The following is a 21,073-nucleotide window of genomic DNA, read 5'->3' as shown; positions in this document are numbered from 1 at the left end:
GATTTGCCATTTTGTGGCCATTTTTTTAGATCTTCATTCTTTTCTATTATTTTTTTCTTTACTCTCCCCTAACTGTATTTTCTTTCTTTTCTATTTTTTTGAGGCAGCATCTCACTCTGTCACCCAGGCTGGAGTGCAGTGGCATGATCTCTGCTCACAGCAACCTCCACCTCCTAGGTTCAAGCGATTTTCACGCCTCAGCCTCCCAAGTAGCTGCGTGTGCCACCATGCCCAGCTTATTCTTTCTATTTTTAGTAGAGACAGGCTTTCACTGTGTTGGCCAGGCTGATCTCAAACTCCTGGCCTCAAGTAAGCCACCCACCTTGGCCTCCCAAAGTGCTGGGATTACAAGTGTGAGCCATTGCATTTGGCCCAGGACTATATTTTCAAATAACCTGTCCTCAAGCTCACTGATTCTTTCTTTTGCTTCATCAGTTCTGCTGTTGAGAGACTGTGATGCGTTCTTTAGTTTTTTTTTTTTTTTTTTTTTTTGGGAGACAGAGTCTTGCTCTATCGCCCAGGCTGGAGTGCAGTGGCTGGATCTCAGCTCACTGCAAGCTCCGCCTCCCGGGTTTACGCCATTCTCCTGCCTCAGCCTCCCGAGTAGCTGGGACTACAGGCGCCCGCCACCTCCCCCGGCTAGTTTTTTGTATTTTTTAGTAGAGACGGGGTTTCACGGTGTTAGCCAGGATGGTCTCGATCTCCTGACCTCATGATCCACCCGTCTCGGCCTCCCAAAGTGCTGGGATTATAGGCTTGAGCCACCGCGCCCAGCCTTTAGTATGTTAATTGAATTTTTCAGGTCCAGGATTTCTGCTTTTTAAAATTATTTCAATATCTTTGTTATATTTGGCTGATAAGATTCTGAAATCCTTCTCTTAAATTTCTTTTTTTTTTTTTTTTTTGAGACGGAGTCTCGTTCTGTCACCCAGGCTGGAGTGCAGTGGCGTAATCTCAGCTCACTGCAAGCTCTGCCTCTCAGGTTCATGCCATTCTCCTGCCTCAGCCTCCCAAATAGCTGGGACTACAGGCGCCTGCCACCTCGCCCGGCTGGTTCTTTTTTTTGTATTTTTTAGTAGAGACAGGGTTTCACCGCGTTCGCCAGGATGGTCTCGATCTCCTGACCTCATGATCCGCCCGTCTTGGCCTCCCAAAGTGCTGGGATTATAGGCTTGAGCCACCGCGCCCAGCCTTTCTCTTAAATTTCATTGAACTTCTGCAAAACAGCTGTTTTGAACTCTTTGTCTGTAAGGTCATATAGCTCTGTCACTCCAGGATTGGTCACTGGTGCCTTATTTAGTTCATTTGGTGAGGGCATGTTTTCCTGTGTGGTCTTGATCTTTGTGGATGTTCACTGATGTCTAGGCATTGAAAAGTTAGGTATTAATTGTAGTCTTTGAACAATGTACTTGTTTGTACCCATCCTTCTTGGGAAGGCTTTCCAAGTATTCAAAGAGAATTGAGTGTTGTGATCTAAGTCTTTGGTCATGCAGTACATATCTGCATTGGGGGACACCCCAAGCCCAGTAATGTAGTGACTCTTGCAGACTTGTGGAGGTACTGCTTTGATGGTCTTGGGTAAGATCTGGGAGAATTCCCTGGATTACCAGGCAGACTCTTGTTCCTTCTCTTTCTTTTGCCCAAACAGTCTCTCTCTCTCCTTGCTAAGCTGTCTGGAGGTGGGGGTGGGGTTACACAAGCCCCTCTGTGGCCACCACCACTAGGACTGCACTGGGTCAGACCCAAAGCTAGCACAGCACTGGGTCCTGCCCAAGTCCTTCAGTGACCACTGCCTGGTTACTGCCAGTGTTCACTCAAGGCCCAAGGACTGTACAGTTAGTGGGTAGCAAATTCAGCCAGGCTTGTGGCCTTCCTTTCAGGGTGGGAAGCTCCTCACCAGCCCGGGGCAGGTCCAGAAATTCTATCCAGGAACCAGGGCCTGGAGTCAGGAACCTTAGAAATCTACCTGATGCTCTCTATTCTACTGAGACCAAGCTGGCACCCAAGCTGCAAGATAAAGCCCTTCTCTATTTATTTATTTATTTATTTATTTTTCTGGAATGTAGTCTCACTCTGTCACCCAGGCTGGAGTGCAGTGGCATGATCTCAGCTCACTGCAACCTCCGCCTCCTGGTTCAAGTGATTCATTCCCCTGCCTCAGTCTCCTGAGTAGCTGGGAGTACAGGCATGCACCACCATACCTGGGTAATTTTTGTATTTTTAGTAGAGATGGAGTTTCACCATATTGGTCAGGCTGGTCTTGAACACCTGGCCTCAAGTGATCCACCCACTTCAGCCTCCCAAAGTGTTGAGATTACAGGCGTAAGCCGCCGCACCTGGTCCCCTTCTCATTCTTGCCTCTCCTTTGTTCAAACTGAAGGAGTCTCTCCTTGTGGGCACCACTGCCCCAGACCCATGGCAAATACTGCCTGGCTACTACTAATGTTCATTCAAGGTCCAAAGACTCTTCAGTCATCTTGTGAATGCTGCCAGGCCTGCGTCTCTTCCTTCAGTGAAGTAGACTCCCCTCTGGCCTAGGGCAAGTCCAAAAATGCCATCCAGGAGCCAAGACCTGAAACTGGGGACTCCTGAAGCCCACTTGGTGCTCTACCTCACTATGGTTGAGCTGGTACCCAAGATGTAAGACAAAGTCCCCTTTACTTTTCCATTTCCTTTTCTTAAGCAGAAGAAGTCTCTGCTCATGGTCATCACAGCTGGGAATGTAGTGGGTCACACCTGAAGCCAGCATGGCACTGGGTGTCACCTAAGGCCTGCATCAAATACTACCTGGCAGCCACCAAATGTTTAATCAAGGCCCAAGGGCCTTTTTTTTTTTTTTTTTTAAATGGATTTTTGCTCTGTTGCCCAGGCTGGAGTGCAGTGGTGTGATCTTGGCTCACTGCAGCCTCCACCTCCCAGGTTCAAGTGATTCTCACGCCTCAGCCTCCTGACAGCTGGCATTACAGGCACCTGCCACCATGCCCAGCTAATTTTTGCATTTTTAGTAGAGACAGGGTTTTGCCATGTTGGCTAGGCTGGTTTTGAACTCCTGACCTCAGGTAATTCGTCCACCTTGGCCTCCCAAAGTGCTGGGATTACGTGCATGAGCCACTGCACCCAGCCAAGGCCCAAGGGCTCTTTAATCAGCAGATGATGAATCCTGCCAGGACAGTGTCCTTCCTTTCAAGATAGCAGGTTCCCTTCTGCCCCAGGGTGTGTATAGAAATATTTTAGGGAGTTAGTGTCTGAAATGGGGGCCTTGTGACTCTGCCTGATGCCCTGTTGTGACTGAGCTATTATCCGAGTTGCAAAACAAAGTCCTTTTTACTCTCGCCTCTCCTCTCCTCAAGCAGGAAGAAGGAGTAACTCTCCCAGAGTTATGAGCTATGCTGCCTGGGATGTGGGGAGGAGTAGTACAAGCACTCTCTTGGCCACCCCAGCAGATGTCTCACTAGGTCATATGCATCCCAGGTCCACCGGCTTCAAGCCTAGCACAGCACCAGAACTTGCCCAGGAATTGCAGTCTTTGTGGCCTAAACTGCATTTCGAGTTTATTTAGGATCCCAGAGTGCTTTAGCCCAAAGTGTCGGGGCTAGCTGGAACTCAGGTTCAGACCACTGTGATGGGCAATTCATTCCCTTTGGCTAGTGCTGGTCTAAATGCTTCTTCCACAGGCACTGACTGAATTCTGCCCTGTGTGGCTTTCCACTGTAGTAGGCAGCACTGAGTTCCAAATCTGTGCACCTGGGGGAGTGCAGTGATTGTGGAATGCAGAGTCCCACAATCACTGCACTCCCCAGGTGCACAGATTCTCTCTCTGCACCACGTGGCTGCTGCCACTGCCTGGGAATGGAAGAGAGTGATGTTGGCAATTCTAGACTCTTTTCTTCCCTCTTCAGTGGCTCTTTCCTTGATATGATGTTAAAACCAGGTACTGTGATTGCTCACCTGATTTTTGGTTCTTATGAAGGTGCTTTCTTGTATGGATAGTCATTCAATTTGGTGTTCCTGCAGGGGGAACTGGAGGGTTCTATTTGGCCATCTTGCTTCTCCTCCTCCTAAGACTTTTTTAACATAACTTCCTTGAAAGATGAATTTTTCCCCTCCAGATACATGTCCTGAAACTGAACAAAATGGAACTGTTACCATTTCATGCTGATGTGGAGATTGGCCGGATTATAGAAATCCCCATTGCAATGTATCACATAAATAAAGAGACCAAAGAAGCCATGGCATTCACAGACTGCTCTCATTTATCCTTGGATCTGAACATGGATAAACAAGGAGTCTTTACTCTTCTCAAAGAAGGTAAAAGTAGCCTTTTTTAATCTTCTCCTTCCTTTCTCTTTATTTATTTATCTTTAACTCTGCCACTGTGACAGATTACTTTCTTTATCTTTAAGGAAGCAATCAGCAATTCAGAAACTACCAATTGTAGTCTAAATGCACATATTACTTTCCTTTATAATACTTTATTTTGTCAAATGCCTTATAGTAAGTGTTATACTCCTCATTTTACAGATGTAGAAACACAGGCACAGAAATTGAACAACACTGTGGCTGGACAATATCAGTTTTTTGTTTTTTTGTTTTTGTTTTTTGAGACAGTGTCTCGCTTTTGTCACCTAGGCTGGAATACAGTGGCATGATCTTGGCTCACTGCAACCTCCACCTCCCAGGTTCAAGTGATTTTCCTGCCTCAGCCTCCCAAGTACCTGAGATTACAGACGCCCACCATCATGCCCGGCTAATTTTTGTATTTTTAGTAAATATGGGGTTTCGCCATGTTAGCCAGGCTGGTCTTGAACTCCTGACCTCAGGTGATCTGCCCACCTTGGCCTCCCAAAGTGCTGGGATTACAGGCATGAGCCACTGCGCCTGGCCAGTTTTTATTTATTAATTTATTATTATTATGATGATTATTATTATTATTAGAGACAGGTTCTCACCGTGTCACCCAGGCTGGAGTGCAGTGGTGCAATCATAGAACATTGTAACCTTGAACTCCTGGGCCCAAGCTATGCTGCTCTCTCAGCCTCTCCCAGGTAGCTTGGATTACAAGTGCAAGGTCAATATCAGATTTTAGTTCACAGTAAGGTTTTCCATTTCTAGCCTCAAGCTCTTTTCTTCTTTCTTTCCCTAATATATATATCATATGTCTTTCTAAGAGGAATGTAGAGCCATTTAATATATGCATACATTCAATTTATTAAAAAAGGATAAAATATCTCTTTCTAATAAAACAGAAAATCTGAATAAAGGTCAACATCCTTTCCTGCTATTGAACTTCATATTCGATCTTGATCCCCATTGTTTTCTCATTAATATAATGACAGTAGTAGCATCTAAGATTTGCTCAGCATTTACTCTTTGCTAAGCTCTGTTCTGAATAATTTTTATACCTTAACTGTTTAATTCTTACATCTGTAAGCTTGGTATCAAATTGGACTTTTGCTTTGCCCTTGTTCATTATACTACATGCATACATATGTACGTACCCTCACTCCCAGGTTCAAGTGATCTTTCCCCCCTTCTCAGAGTATTTTAATTTTTAGCCTCTTATTTCCCATGTAGGACAACAAAATCCTCCTGACTATTCTTACCTCTGATCATCATGGCTATCAGATGGATCTTTATGAACTCAACTTTGGTATTACTTTTTCTGCTCAAAAATTTTGAGAGACTTCTCATTGTCAGTGGAATGGAGTCAAAATCCTTTTAGTTTGGTATTCAAGACCCCTCTACAATATAACCCAACCTAGTTTTCATGATTTCATACTTTTGCTTCATATATGGTTCTAGCGAAATTAACTACTTGTTTTTTATTTATTTTTTGTTTTGTTTTGTTTTTTTTGAGATGGAATCTCACTCTGTCGCTCAGGCTGGAGTGTAATAGTGCAATCTCGGCTCACTGCAATGTCCACCTCCAAGGTTCAAGTGATTCTTGTCCCTCAGCCTCCTGAGTAGCTGGGACTATATGCACGTGCCACCACACCTGGCTAATTTTTGAATGTTTTAGTACAGACAGGGTTTCACCATATTGGCCAGGCTGGTCTTGAACTCCTGACTTCAAGTGATCTGCCCATCTCAGCCTCCCAAAGTGCTGGGATTACAGGCATGAGCCACCATGCCCGGCTAAATCAACTACTTTAAATTCTCTCATATATATTTGTCATATTCTCATTTATATCTCATTTGTATTTCTTTGTTCATTCTGTTTTCTCAGCCTGAGATACTTTAAACTTTCCTCGATCTCTCCAGCTTGAAATAATCTTACGATTTTCTAGACTTCTATAATACTTATCACTTTCTATTAATGTTTTAAGTGAATTATTTACATTTTCACTTTCCCCTTGAAACTATAAATGCTTCAGGTCAGGATCTTTGCTCATATATATATATTCCCACTGTACATACAACTGTGTCTTATATATGTCTCTCAATAGAAAGAACAGATATCAACTTGATATAAAGGGCCTAATTGTTAATGTAAGAGATCAAGATGGGTTTTGTTTGTTTGTATATTTGTTTGTTTTTAACAGTCTCACCTCTGTCACCCAGGCTGGAGTGCAATGGCATGTTTTGGCTCACTGCAACCTCCACCTCAGGGGTTCAAGCAATTCTCCCTGCCTCAGCCTCCTGAGTAGCTGGGATTACAGGCATGCACCACCACTCCTGGCTAATTTTGTATTTTTAGTAGAGATGGGGTTTCTCCATGTTGGTCAGGCTGGTCTCGAACTCCTGAGCTCAGGTGATCCACCCGCCTCAGCCTTCCAAAGTGCTGGTATTACAGGTGTGAGCCACCGTGCCTGACCCAAGATGGTATTTTTAATGTATTAAAATTCTTATATTTTTGTAGCTTAATTTCCTTAAAACTAACTGCTCGTGGCTGGGTGTGGTGCCTCATGCCTGTAATCCCAGGATTTTGGGAGGGTGAGGTGGGTGGATCACAAGGTCAGGAGTTTGAGACCAGCCTGGCCAACACAGTGAAACCCCGTCTCTACTAAAAATACAAAAAATTAACCAGTCATGGTGGTGGGTGCCTGTAATCCCAGCTACTCAGGAGGCTGAGGCAAGAGAATCGCTTGAAGCTGGGAGGCAGAGGTTGCAGTGAACTGAGATTGTGCCATTGCACTCCAGCCTGGGCAACAAGAGTGAGACTCCATCTCGAAAAAAAAAAAAAAAAGAAAACTAACTGCTTGTTACCCCACTGAAATCATATTTGTTTTGTTTTGTTTTTTTAGGTAAGGTCTTACTCTGTTGCCCAGGCTGGAGTGTAGTGGTACAATCACGACTCACTGCAGCCTCAACCTCCTGGGCTCAAGCGATCCTCCTTCCTTAGCCTCCTGGGTAACTGGGACTACAGGTGCACACCACCATGCCTGGCTAATTTTTAAAATATTTTGTAGAGACGGGGTTTCACCATGTGTTTCAGGCTGGTCTTAAACTTCTGAGCTCGAGCAATCTGCTTACCTCGGCCTCCCAAAGTGCTGGGATTACAAGCCTGAGCCACCACACCCTGCCAAAATCATGGTTTTTGATTCACAGGTATTCAAAGACCTGGACCAATGCATTGTTCCAGTACACATATTGCAGCTAAATCTCTTGGCCATACTCTGGTAACAGTAAGTGTGAGTGAATGTGACAAGTACGTGGAGAGCAGTGCTACATTTGCTGCTTATGAACCCCTAAAGGTAAGATATTTCATGGTAAGGAACTGGCATTTCTTTTAATGGACTCAACTATGTCCGCTTATGGGCTTGCTAGTTATCTATGGTCTCTACTAAGGATCAATTACATTTATGTTCTCTTTACTTGCCACTCTTTTGTTTTTAGATCTGCAGCTGTCTCCTCAAACCTAAGTCTCCAGGGAGTTTACTCCCTCACAGGAATATCTTTAAGTTGTATCAGAAAGTTTTAGATATTTCCCTTTCTTCTTTTTTACTGAGGTATAAATTATGTACAGAAAAGTTCATAAAGTATGCTCATCTTAAGGTGTTATCTGAATTTTTACATGCACATATATCTCTGTAAATACCAAAATTAGTATATTAGCATACTCCCTTTTGAAGAACTCTGAAAGATAATTTCTGTCCTATGGAAGGAAGTCAATCATCTTTTACCCTATCTACTTATGGATTTTAAGCACAGAAGCTATTATATTGAGTCCTAAGGACTGGTTCATTATAATGGAGATAGTATGATAAGTGGTTCTGATGGCAGTGGCAGCCTGTCTGGAGCAGCTGCTGCCCTCACGCCATCTGCAGCAGGGAGATGCTGCACACGCCATCTGCAGCAGGGAGATGCTGCACACTCCGTGGAGCCGTTTGGAGCCGACACCAAGTGGGAGCCCCGGGAGCCCCACTCCTTCTGAGTTGGTGGGGCAGGAGCTCCCTGGGTGCAGCTTTGGCTGCCCAAGTCATGGCTGTGGACCCAGGCCTCCTGCTCCACTGAGCAGGCAGGAGATGCACCCCTGCCCCAGCCCCACCACCTCCTTGCCATGCAACTGCAGCCACCCAAATGGCAGCTGTGGACTAGGCGTCCTTGTACTCTTGGGGGCCCAGGAAGGCCCCTTCTGCATGCTCCCACTGCCTGGCTTCTCCCTGCTGTCAGCACCAACTGTGATCTCAGAACAAAGTTGGGCCAATCCTGGGTGCTGTCACAGTCTGGCCAGATGAGCACATGCTTGGGGCAATTTTGACATGCCAGGCCCCTGCTGCCTTGGCCCCCTCCAGACTTTGGGCACCAACAAGCATAGGAGGGAAGCCAAGGGAGAGCTGAGGGGAGCTCAGCACTGGCCTGCAGGTGCCCCTTGGCACCTACAGCCTGGGTGCCATGAACAGCAGTAGGAGGCAGACAGGTTCCTGGGCAGAAGGTGCAGTCCCTGGTGAGGCCCTACCTTAAGGCCAGGCAGGGCCTGAACGCTGGGGTCCAGGCTGCCAGTCCCGCAGACCAGTATGGGAACTTGTGATGCCTTTTCTGGGCCCACCCATGGCTGCCCATGGACCAATCAGTGTAGACTTCCTCCTGTTTGATGCCCATAAAAGCTCCAGGCTCAGCCAGAGCTGGGCAGATGTTGGACAACCAGCTGCAGAGAGGAGCTACCAACTCCAGGGCCTCCTCTCTTCTGAGAGTTGCAGACACTGGGATGACCAGCAGCAGAGAGGTACTACCCACTCCAGGGCCTCCTCTGAGCTATTCTGTTACTCAGTAAAGCTCTTCTTCACCTTGCTCACCCTCCACTTGTTCTGCGTACCTTATTCTTCCTGGATGCAGGACAAGAACTTGGGACCTGCCCAATGGCAGGGCTGAAAGAGCTATAACACAAACAGGGCTGAAACATGCCCCTTGCTCACCACGTCGTGGGTGAAGAGAAGAACTGCGACTCTTCAGGGAGCCGAGACCTGGGAGCTCCCCAAGCCAGGGCTGTGACTCCCACTTTGGGGCCCTGTGGTTCCTGGAGTCTCCAAGCTTCCAGGCACCACTGTGTTCCCCAGTGGCATCGTGGAAGCTGCTTGCAGTGCACCTGATCTAGCCACAGGCTTGCAGAGAGCCAGTGCCCATGCCAGCACCTGGAGCTACCTGTCCCACTACAGCAACTGGTGTGCCTGACTGTGTGCAGTGGCTGGACCCCATGCTCACTCACTCACACACCTGTTGCCATTCCATGTCTGGCTCACCCTTGGCAGGTGTGAGATCCAGGCTGGTAGCATGAACCAAGCACAGCCTGCCAGGCCAAGTGGATGGAACAAGCCCTGTGGGCCCAAACAAAACTTGGGCAAAAGTGCCACCAGCCACAGAGGTTTCCAGCCGGAAAAGCAACACCCCAAGTATCCTGCAACAATTCAGAAGAAAAGTAGATAGAGACTGGCATGCTTTCTACATCCTATTTGATTCCAGCAGGAGCTAAAATTGGTATCTACAAGTTCTTGCTGATAGATACTGACAGATCCTGACTCAATGCCTCTTGGAATAAGGAGCACCCACAGGGAAAAATGTTAACACTAATGAAAGAAGTAAAGTAAAGTAAAAGCAAAAAGATAAATTAGTCATTCAAATCTCCATTTTAAGTTGGCCTCATTGTACATTGTGTAGCATATATATTAAATATAGGTTCAAGTATGTTTCACTAGTTCCCTTGGTGGGTGAGTCCTCCTTCTTGCCTCATTAAATGCAAGTACTTGGCTGTGGCTCACTCTTAAGTTCCATTAGGTTTTTTCTTTCTTTTATCATTGTCCTTAGGCTTATTTTATATGTATTGAGTGTCCACAAATAGATCTCCCCTGAATGAAAGTTGTCCTTAAAGGAAAGGAAGTAAGATGATGATTTTCTTTTTTACCTAGTATGTTAGTCATGTGTCTTTCCCCTTGCCTGATGAAAAAAAAATTGTTTAAAAATATGTGTGTTCGGCTGGGCGTGGTGGCTCAAGCCTGTAATCCCAGCACTTTGGGAGGCTGAGGCGGGCCGATCACAAGGTCAGGAGATCGAGACCATCCTGGCTAACACGGTGAAACCCCGTTTCTACTAAAAAGTACAAAAAACTAGCTGGGCGAGGTGGCGGGCGCCTGTAGTCCCAGCTACTCGGGAGGCTGAGGCAGGAGAATGGCGTAAACCCAGGAGGCGGAGCTTGCAGTGAGCTGAGATCCGGCCACTGCACTCCAGCCCGGGCGACAGAGCGAGACTCCGTCTCAAAAAAAAAAAAAATGTGTGTTCTACCCTTGTTATCATTACTGTGTTTCAGTACATGGTACAGTTCTCAATTTGTCCTTTTACATTATCAGCTCAATTCAGTTCGTCTGGTTAGTTTTGGACTATACATCTAAGAAAAAGGAATCATTTCGGTTTTGCTTTTCCAGAAAAGCCATCTATGAGACCTCTGTGTTTTTCTATTCATTTCTTCTGTCAAAAACTTTTTTTTTCTTTTCTTTTCTTTTTTTTTTTTTTTTTTTGGAGAGAGAGTCTCACTCTGTCACCCTGGCTGGAATACAGTGGCGCAATCTTGGCAACCTCCACCCCCCCGGGCTCAAGCGATTCTTGTGCCTCAGCCTCCTGAGTGGGTGGAATTACAGGTGCGCACCATGATGCCCAGCTAATTTTTGTATTTTTAGTAGATACGGAGTTTTGCCATGATGGCCAGTCTGGTCTCGAACTCCTGGGCTCAAGTGATCCACCTGCCTTGGCCTCCCAAACTGCTGGCATTACAGGAATGAGCCACCACGCCTGGCCAAAAACTTGTATGGTGCTCTGTAACACGTCTTTTTTTTTTTTTTTTCTGAGACCAAGTTTTGATCTTGTTGCCCAGGCTGGAGTGCAATGGTGCAATCTTGGCTCACTGCAACCTCTGCCTCCAAGTGATTCTCCTGCCTCAGCCTCCCAAATAGCTGGGATTACAAGCGTGCACCACCATGCTCGGCTAATTTTGTATTTTTAGTGGAGACGGGATTTCACCATGTTGGCCAGGCTGGTCTCAAACTCCTGACCTTAAGTGATCCACCCACCTCAGCCTCCCAAAGTGCTGGGATTACAGTCATGAGCTACTGCACCTGGCCACATGTCTTTTTGTAACACTTATTGTACTCTTTACCTACTCTAAGTCTGTCTCTGCCAGATTGTGGGCTCCCCTGTGAGACAAGACTTTATTTGAATTTCTATTACTGTATCCTCATAAGTGAATATTTGTTGAATTATATACACATTATTATTATTATTATTTTTATTATTATTATTTTTTTTTTTTGAGGCAGAGTCTTGCTCTGTTGCCCGGACTGGAGTGCAGTGGCCGGATCTCAGCTCACTGCAAGCTCCGCCTCCCGGGTTTACGCCATTCTCCTGCCTCAGCCTCCGAAGTAGCTGGGACTACAGGCGCCCGCCACCTCGCCCAGCTAGTTTTTGTATTTTTAGTAGAGACGGGGTTTCACCATGTTAGCCAGGATGGTCTCGATCTCCTGACCTCGTGATCCACCAGTCTCGGCCTCCCAAAGTGCTGGGATTACAGGCTTGAGCCACCGCGCCCGGCCTTATATACACATTATTTAAGAGAATACTACCATCAGGGATAGGAATGTTCAGTTTTAATAGTACTCAATAATAAATATGACTGAACAGTTCCAGAAAAAAAGCATAGTTTGCTTACATTTTTAGAATAATTGCTTCAACTCCCTACTTAGTTTTAAAACTCTCTACTTTGTTTTAACAACTGTAGTGGGAGTTGAACAATGAGAACACATGGACACAGGGAGGGGAACATCACACACCGCGGTCTGTTGGGGGGTGCGGGAGTCGGGGAGGGATAGCGTTATGAGAAATACCTAATGTAGATGACGGGTTGATGAGTGCAGCAATCCACCATGGCACATGTATTCCTATGTAACAAACCTGTACATTCTGTACTTGCATCCCAGAACTTAAAGTATAATAAAAAAATTAGTCACTGTTGTGGACATTGTGTGCCATACAAAAATAACCTACAATTTGAGAATACTTCATTCCCCTAATGCCAGTTTCCTTATCTATAAATGGGATACAACTTCTCTATATTGAACTGAGTAATACCTATCTTGTCTACTTCTTAGCTTATAAAGTTCTTGGAGAAATATGGTGAAGTGTATAGATGTATTATTTTTATATTTTTAGGGCAGAAGTTCTTTGATACTTTAGTAAAATATCAGTTTAAAATGCTTATGCATCTTATCTTTCATTCTCTAGCCTGAAAAAAATGCTTATGCAGTTATTTATAAGTACCTATTCTGTGCACAACGTTGTACTAAATCCCAGTGAAGAAGAGAAATACAAAAACAAATTAGGTATAAGATACTGACTCCTCTTAAGGAGTTTATATAACTAGAGAAAACAACAAAAATTATTAGATTTATACATAGCATTTGACATACATATAATAACATTAGGAAATGAACAGTGTACAAATGAATGGTACAGATAAATACTGTAAGAGCTTAGAGGGTGCAGAAGTGGTGTGGTCTAGAATGACTGGACACAAATTAATGGATAAAGTAACTTAATAGTTAGATTCAAATGATAGGTAGGATCCAGATTAGGTTGAGAAGCATTCCAAGTGAGAGGCATGGCATACATATCTCTTAATTTGGGAATTAAGTTTAACATCATTTGCAGCATATTCAGATAACTAGTGTTTCACTTTAGAAAATGATTGAATTCCCCAACCAGTCAGGGATTAATTTCTTTAAATATCTTCAGGCTCTAAATCCTGTGGAAGTGGCATTGGTGACATGGCAGTCTGTGAAGGAAATGGTATTTGAAGGGGGTCCTCGTCCATGGATCTTGGAGCCCTCCCGATTTTTTTTGGAATTGAGTGCGGAGAAGACAGAGAAGATTGGAATAGCACAAGTGTGGCTGCCATCGAAGAGAAAACAGAACCAGTACATCTACCGGATCCAATGCCTGGATTTAGGGGAACAAGTAGGAAAACAGTTTTTTATAACATTTTCTTTAATATAATACTCCAAATCCTTTGTACTTCCAGCCATTCCTTTTTAGATTCCACTGAATTTAGTTTATGGACTAAACAGGAAAATTCTAATTATTGATCAAAGGATTGTTTTTTCTAAAACCTTATTATCCTTAAAATGTACCCAGAGGTTTCAATTTGCTCATCCAAGAATTCCAGCAGTTCATGAACTAAACAAGATCTTTTTGTAGTAATGAGCTTATTTCACATTATTTGCAACCACATTATCATTATAATTCACTTTCTTGTTTTGTAGACTTTAGGATATTTAGTTTCCCAACTTTAAGAATTCAAGGAAGGGAAACTTTGAAGTATCATCTATGGTTAGCAATTTTGAGGAACTAATTAGATCTACACTGATAAGAATAATAAATATATTGCCCTCTATCAGTTGAATTATTTTTAATTATTTTTATTTATTTATTTAGAGACAGGGTCTCGCTCTGTTGCCTAAGCTGGAGTGCAGTGCACGATCTCGGCTCACTGCAGCCTCTGCCTCCTGGGTTCAAGCAATTCTCATGTCTCAGCCTCTTGAGTAGCTGGGATTACAGGCACACACCACCATGCCCAGCTAATTTTTTTTTTGAGACAGAGTCTCACTCTGTTGCCCAGGCTGGAGTTGCAGTGGTGCAATCTCGGCTCACTGCAACCTCTGCCTTCTGGGTTCAAGAGATTCTCCTGCCTCAGCCTCCCGAGTAGCTGGGATGACGGGTGCGCACCATCACGCCTGGCTAATTTTTGTATTTTTAGTAGAGACGGGGTTTTACCATGTTGGTCAGGCTGGTCTCAAACTCCAGACCTTGTGATCTGCCTGCCTCGGCCTCCCAAAGTGCTAGGATTACAGGCGTGAGCAACTGTGCCCAGCCATTTTTGTTTTTTATATAGACAGGGTTTCACCATGTTGGCCAGGCTGGTCTCGAACTCCTGGAATCAAGTGATCCACCCACCTTGGCCTCCCAAAGTGCTGGGATTACAGGCATGAGGCACTGCACCCAGCTGAGTTTTAATTATTTTTGGAGGTACTGGTGGATTTACATAGTTTTCATTCACAGCTGTGCTGTACTTCTATCAAAATCAGTAACAAAGATTTGCAGTTTTACTGGGCTTGAGAATTCAAGGTATGACTGTGAAACAGCAAAGCTAACCAGCACATAAGGAAATCAATGTAAGATTTTAACTTGGTAAGAACTGTGCTGTAATCTATAAACTTCATTCTATTTTATTTTATTTATTTATTTTTATTTTTTAGAGACAGGGTCTCACGCTGCTGCCCAGGCTGGAGTGTAGTGGAACAATCATAGCTCACTGCATAGGTTTCTTTCTAATATTTGTAGTGAACTTTACTGTATATATAACTAGCTATTAGCAATTTCAGAGCTAATTACTTATTTTCTTCCTCAATTTTTTATTGTGGTAAAATACACATAAAATTACCATCCTTTTTTTTCTTTCTTTTTTTTTTTTTTTGAGATGGAGTTTTGTTCTTGTTGCCCAGGCAGGAGTGCAATGGCACGATCTTGGCTCACCACAACCTCTGCCTCCTGGGTTGAAGCGATTCTCCTGCCTCAGCCTCCCGAGTAGCTGGGATTACAGGCATGCGCCAGTACACCCGGCTAATTTTGTATTTTTAGTAGAGATGGGGTTTCTTCATGTTGGTCAGGCTGATCTCGAACTCCTAACCTCAGGCGATCTGCCCACCTCAGACTCTCAAAGTGCTGGGATTACAGGCATGAGGCACCGCACCCGGCCTAAAATTACCATATTAATCATTTTTAAAATGTACAGTTCAATAGTATTATGTACATTCATAATCTTGTGTAGCCATCACTACCGTCCATCTCTTTTCATTTTATACAACTGAAACTCTAAGGCTAGGCACAGTGACTCACGCCTGTAATCCCAGCACTTTGGGAAATCAAGTCAGGAGGATCACTTGAGGCCAGGAATTCAAGGCCAGCCTGGACAACATAGTGAGACCCTGTCCCTACTAAAAAATAAAAAATTAGCTGGGTATCATGGCAGACACCTATAGTCCTACCTACTTGGGAGGCTGAGGCAGGAGGATCACTTGAGCCCAGTAGTTTGAGGTTACAGTGGGCTATGATCTAGTCACTGCACTCCAGTCTGGGTGACAGTGCAAGATCCCGTCTCAAAAAACAAACAAACAAAACATACTAAAACTCTATACCCATTAAAGAATAACTCCTGGCTGGGTGTGGTGGCTCATCCCTGTAATTCTAACACTTTGGGAGGCTGAGGCAGGTGGATCACTTGAGGTCAGGAGTATGAGAGCAGCCTAGCCAACATGGTGAAACAAACAAACAAACAAACAAAAACAACTAGCCAGGTGTGGTGGCATGCGCCTGTGATCTCAGCTACTTAGGAGGCTCAGGCAGAAGAACTGCTTGAACCTGGGAGGCAGAAGTTGTGGTGAGCTGAGATTGCGCCACTGCACTCCAGCCTGGGTGACAGAGCGAGACTTCGTTTAAAAAAAAAAAAAGAATAGCTCCCCATTTCTGCTTCACCACAGCCCCCGGCAACCACCAATCTACTTTCTGTCTCTAATTTTGGCAACTCTAAGTGCCTCATATAAATGGAATACATATAGTATTTTTCTTTTTATGACTGGCCTATTTCATTTAACATAATGTTCTCAAGATTTATTCACATTGTAGCATACATCAGGATTTCCTTCCTTTTAAGGCTGCATAATATTCCTTTATATATATATGTATATATAAAATATGTACATACAAAATTATATACATATATATGTATATATGAAATTTTGCGGCCGGGCGCAGTGACTCATGCCTATAATCCCAGGACTTCGGGAGACTGAGGTGGGCAGATCATTTGAGGTCAGGAGTTCAAGACCAGCCTGGTCAACATGGTGAAACCCCATCTCTACTAAAAATACAAAAATTAACTGGGCGTGGTGGTGGGCACCTGTAATGCCAACCACTTGGGAGGCTGAGGCAGGAAAATCGCTTGAACCTGGGAGGTGGAGATTGCAGTGAGCCAAGATCGCGCCATTGCACTCCAGCCTAGGCAATAGAGCAAGAGTCACTCTCAAAAAAAAAAAAAAAAGAAAAGAAAAAGAAATTTTGCTTATTCACTCATCCATTGATGGACACTTGGGTTGCTTAGAGTAAGGTTTTAGCGATCATGAATAATGCTGCTGTTGACCAGGCACAGTGGCTCACACTTGTAATCCCAGCACCTTGGGAGGCTGAGGCAGGTGGATCAGTTGAGGCCAGGAGTTCGAGATCAGCCTGGCCAACATGGCAAAGCCCTGTCTCTACTGAAAATACAAAAATTAGCAGGGTGTGGTTGTGTGTGCCTGTAGTCTTAGCTACTCAGGAGGATGAGTCACAAGAATCTCTTGAACCCAGGAGGCGGAGGTTACAGTGAGCCAAGATCATGCCACTGCACTCCAGCCTGGGCAACAGGGCGAGACTTTGTCTCAAATAATAATAATAGCAATAATAATAATAATAATGCTGTCAACAAATACAGCTCTCTCTCAAGATCCTGCTTTTTAATTGTTTTGGGTATATATACCCAGAAGTGGAACTGCTTGATCATATGGTAATTCTATTTTTAATTTCCTGAGGAACCACCATACTATTTTCCACAGCAGCTGTACCATTTTACTTTCCTACCAATAGTGCATCAGGGTTCCCATTTCTCCAGAACCTCACCAATACTTGTTATTTTCAGTTTCTTTCTTTTTTCTTTTTTTCGAGACGGAATTTGACTCTTGTCACCCAGGCTGGAGTTCAATGGTATGATCTTGGCTCACTGCAACCTCTGCCTCCCAGGGTCAAGCGATTCTCTTGCCTCAGTCTCCTGAGTAGCTGGGACTACAGACGTGTGGCACCATGCCCGGCTAATTTTTGTGTTTTTAGTAGAGATGGGGTTTCACCATATCAGCCAGGCTGGTCTCAAACTCCTGACCTCAGGTGATGCACCCACCTCAGCCTCCCAAAGTGCTGGGATTACAGGTGCGAGCCACCGCACTGGGCCTTTGCCCATTTTTTGAATCAGTCTTCTACTATTGAGTATGATGTTAGCTGTGATAAGGCTTTTATTATGTTGAGATACTTTCCTTCTTTTCCTAGTTTGTTGAGTGAGCTATTAGTAATTTCAGGCCTAATTAACCCCCATTTGAAGTTTCCTAACTTATTTTTGTTTCCACATTCCGTTATTCATTAGTACTTCTACTAGAAATGAGTGGAAACACAAATTAGTTGTTTCACTTTTTATCAACTTGTAACAAAATATTTGGTGGAGGAAAAGACTGAAGTAATTGGTCAAAGTTAGATTCTTTTTTTTTTTTTCTGAGACAGGGTCTCACTATGTTGCTCTGGCTGGTCTTGAACTCTTAGGCGCAAGCAATCCTCCTGATTCAGACCTCCAAGTAGCTGAGATTACAGGTACACACCGCCACACCCAGTCAAAGTTAGATTTTTTTTTTTTTTTTTTTTAGACAGGGTCTCACTGTGTTGCCCAGACTGGAGTGCAGTGGCATGAACATGGTTCACTGTAGCCTTGACCTCCTGGGTTCAAGCAATCCTCTTGCCTCAGTCTCTCAAGTAGCTGGGACTACAGGCGTGCACCACCATGCCTGGCTAATTTTTAGATTTTCTGAAGAGATGGGGTCTTACTATGTTGCCCACGATGGTCTTGAACTCCTAGACTCAAGTGATCCTCCCAAAGTGCTGGGATTATAGGCATGAGCCACTGTGCCTGACCTAGATTTTTTTAATGTTCCACTAGTTTTCAAAGTTTCATGATATTATTAATGCCCTTTAGCACAGATAATTAAGAACTATAATGTCTTTAAGGGATTTGCCAGATTGTAATGTGAAAGGGACTCTCTATACTGGAATTTGAATAATTCTAACACATTTATATTGGTATCAAGTATCTACCCACAATTATCTCTTGCTTTGATATTTCCTTAAAGGTTCTCACATTCCGAATTGGAAATCATCCAGGTGTCCTGAACCCTAGTCCAGCTGTAGAGGTTTTGCAGGTTCGCTTCATATGTGCCCACCCTGCCAGTATGTCAGTAACTCCAGTATACAAGGTGCCAGCTGGTGCCCAGCCATGTCCTCTGCCACAGCACAACAAACAGCTGGTAAGTACAGAGTATGTTTCCAACTAAGTTGGCACTTTTATCTTCCATGCTTTAGAGATAGTCTGGAATTCTTTGGGGTATATATCCAGAAGTGGAATTGCCAGATCATATGGTAATTCTATTTTTAATTTTTTGAGGAACCACCATACAGTTTTCCACAGCAGCTGTACTATCTTACATTCTTACCAACAGTGCACAAAGGTCCCCATTTCTCTACTTATCAACATTGAATGAATTATTTTATTCATTACTCATTTTCTGATAGTGTCTGAGGAAAGGTGATTAAACTAGATTAGAATTGGCTACACTTGTTTACTATACTTAAGTATGTAATCAGCTTGTGATAATGGCAATAGACAATTGAGATCTGACTACATAACTTCCAAATTTTGCTGATCTCCTTCGCTACCAAATCTTTTATTAACAAATATTAATAAGTAATAAAATTTACCTCTTCTCCAAACCAATCGTGAAGAATAGTGGTAAGCAATAATGTAGCTACTAAGTAGGAAATGGGGTATGAAAAATAAATGAGTTATCTATCCTAGATAAATATGATTTATTATATCATATTATATAATAAACAATGTTGAGTACAGGTCCAAGCTTGGGAGCATAGAAGTCATTACTTAGCCTATACAGAACAGAGCAATCAATTAGTTATTCCCATTTTCTGGATGAGAAAACTGAGCCTCCTAAAAGTCGATTAGTTTTCTCAGTCACAAAGCTAGAAAGGAACACATTCTGTCTGACTCCAAAGCACATGTGATTTGTGCCATACTGCCTTTTATTATGAAGGACAACAGTATGGGATGTTACAGGTTGTGAACTCATTTTTTCGAGTCAGACTTCACATTAAATATTATTTGAAGTTTATGAAGGAGTTACTTTTTTTAAAGCACTCTGAGTGGAGTAAAATAAAAGTTACCCCTATAACATCAGTGTCATTCAATGGCATTTTTCTTTTCATTTGAAATAATTCAAATTTACAGACAAGTTGCAAGAAAAGAACTTTTTTCCCTGAACCATTTGAGACTAAGTTACAGACATGATTATCCATCACCCTAGTGACCTACACTAGCATATATTTACCCTTTTTTTTTTTTTGAGACAGGGTCTCACTCCAGTCATCCAGGCTGGAGCACATGGCACTATCTGCAGCCTCAACTTCCCCCTCAGGTGATTTTCCCACCTCAGCCTCCCAGTTAGCTGGAATTATAGGTGTGTGCCACCACGCTGGCTCATTTTTTGTATTTTTAGTAGAGATGGGGTTTCGCCATGTTTCTCAGGCTGGTCTTGAACCCCTGGGCTCAAGGGATCCACCCATCTCAGTCTCACAAAGTGCTGGGATTAGAGGTGTAAGCTAACGTGCCCAGCAGATCACCCTTTTAAAATGTTCAAATCAAAGTTGTGCAACCATCGCTGCTATCTAACTTCAGATCACTTTCATTTTCTCTGAAAGAAACTCCATACCCATTAGCAGTCACTACCTATTTCCTCCATTTCCCAACCCCTGGCAACCACTAATAGACTTCCTGTCTCTATGGATTTGCCTATTCTGACATTTCATATGAATGGAATAATACAGTATGTGTCCTTTATGCCTAGCTTCTTTCATTTAGCATGTTTTCAAACTTGTATCAGTGGTGCATTTTTAATGGCTAAGTAATATTCCATTGTGTAGATATACTACATTTTGTTTATCCAGCCATCAGTTGATGGATATATGTGTTGTTTCCACCTTTGGCTATTATGAATAATGCTGCCATGAACATTCATCTACAAGTTTTTGTGTGAACATATGTCTTCATTTCTCTAGAGTATATAGCTAAGAGTGGAATTGGTGGTTTTTATGTTAATTCCATGCTTAGCCTTTTAAAGAACTTCTAGCTGTTTCCAAAGTGGCTGCACTATTTACATTTCCACTAGCAGTGTATGAGGCTTCCAGTTTCTCCATATCCTTGCCAACAATTGCTATCATGTGTCATTTTGATTATAGCCTTCCTAGTGGGTGTAAAGTGGCATCTCATTGTGGTTTTGATTTGCATTTCCCACTGTCTAATTATGTTGTGTATCTTTTTTTTTTTTTTTTTGAGATGGAGCTTCACTCTTTTCGCCCAGGCTGGAGTGAAGTGGTGCGATCTCGGCTCACTGCAACCTCCAGCCCCCAAGTTCAAGTGATTCTCCTGCCTCATCCTCCTGAGTAGCTGGGATTATAGGCATGCACCATCACACCTGGCTAATTTTTGTATTTTTAGTAGAAATGGGGTTTCACCATGTTGGCCAGGCTGGTCTCAAACTCCTGACCTCAGGTGATCCACCTGCCTTGGCCTCCCAAAGTGCTGGGATTACAGGTGTGAGCCACCATGCCCAGCCTATGTTGTGTATCTTTTTATGTGCTTGTTGGCCATTTGTATATATTCTTTTGACAAATGTATATT

At 43.5% G+C, this 21,073-nt stretch overlaps 1 protein-coding gene across 1 annotated transcript in view; it reads left to right on the top strand.

Annotated features, from left to right (window-relative positions):
* NUP210L (nucleoporin 210 like) overlaps positions 1-21,073 on the top strand; it is a 157,353-nt gene that overhangs the window by 43,989 nt on the left and 92,291 nt on the right. Inside the window, exons 13-16 of the mRNA XM_026447362.2 lie at positions 4,110-4,308; positions 7,549-7,694; positions 13,216-13,437; positions 18,459-18,632. Of these exons, the coding sequence (XP_026303147.1) occupies positions 4,110-4,308; positions 7,549-7,694; positions 13,216-13,437; positions 18,459-18,632 (741 nt within the window). The remainder of the gene's footprint in view (positions 1-4,109; positions 4,309-7,548; positions 7,695-13,215; positions 13,438-18,458; positions 18,633-21,073) is intronic.

Source organism: Piliocolobus tephrosceles, chromosome 1 (assembly GCF_002776525.5).
Source record: "Piliocolobus tephrosceles isolate RC106 chromosome 1, ASM277652v3, whole genome shotgun sequence".
Taxonomy (NCBI): domain Eukaryota; kingdom Metazoa; phylum Chordata; class Mammalia; order Primates; family Cercopithecidae; genus Piliocolobus; species Piliocolobus tephrosceles.
Note: the sequence above shows the minus strand (reverse complement) of the source record. Positions and strands in the feature narration are given on the sequence as shown.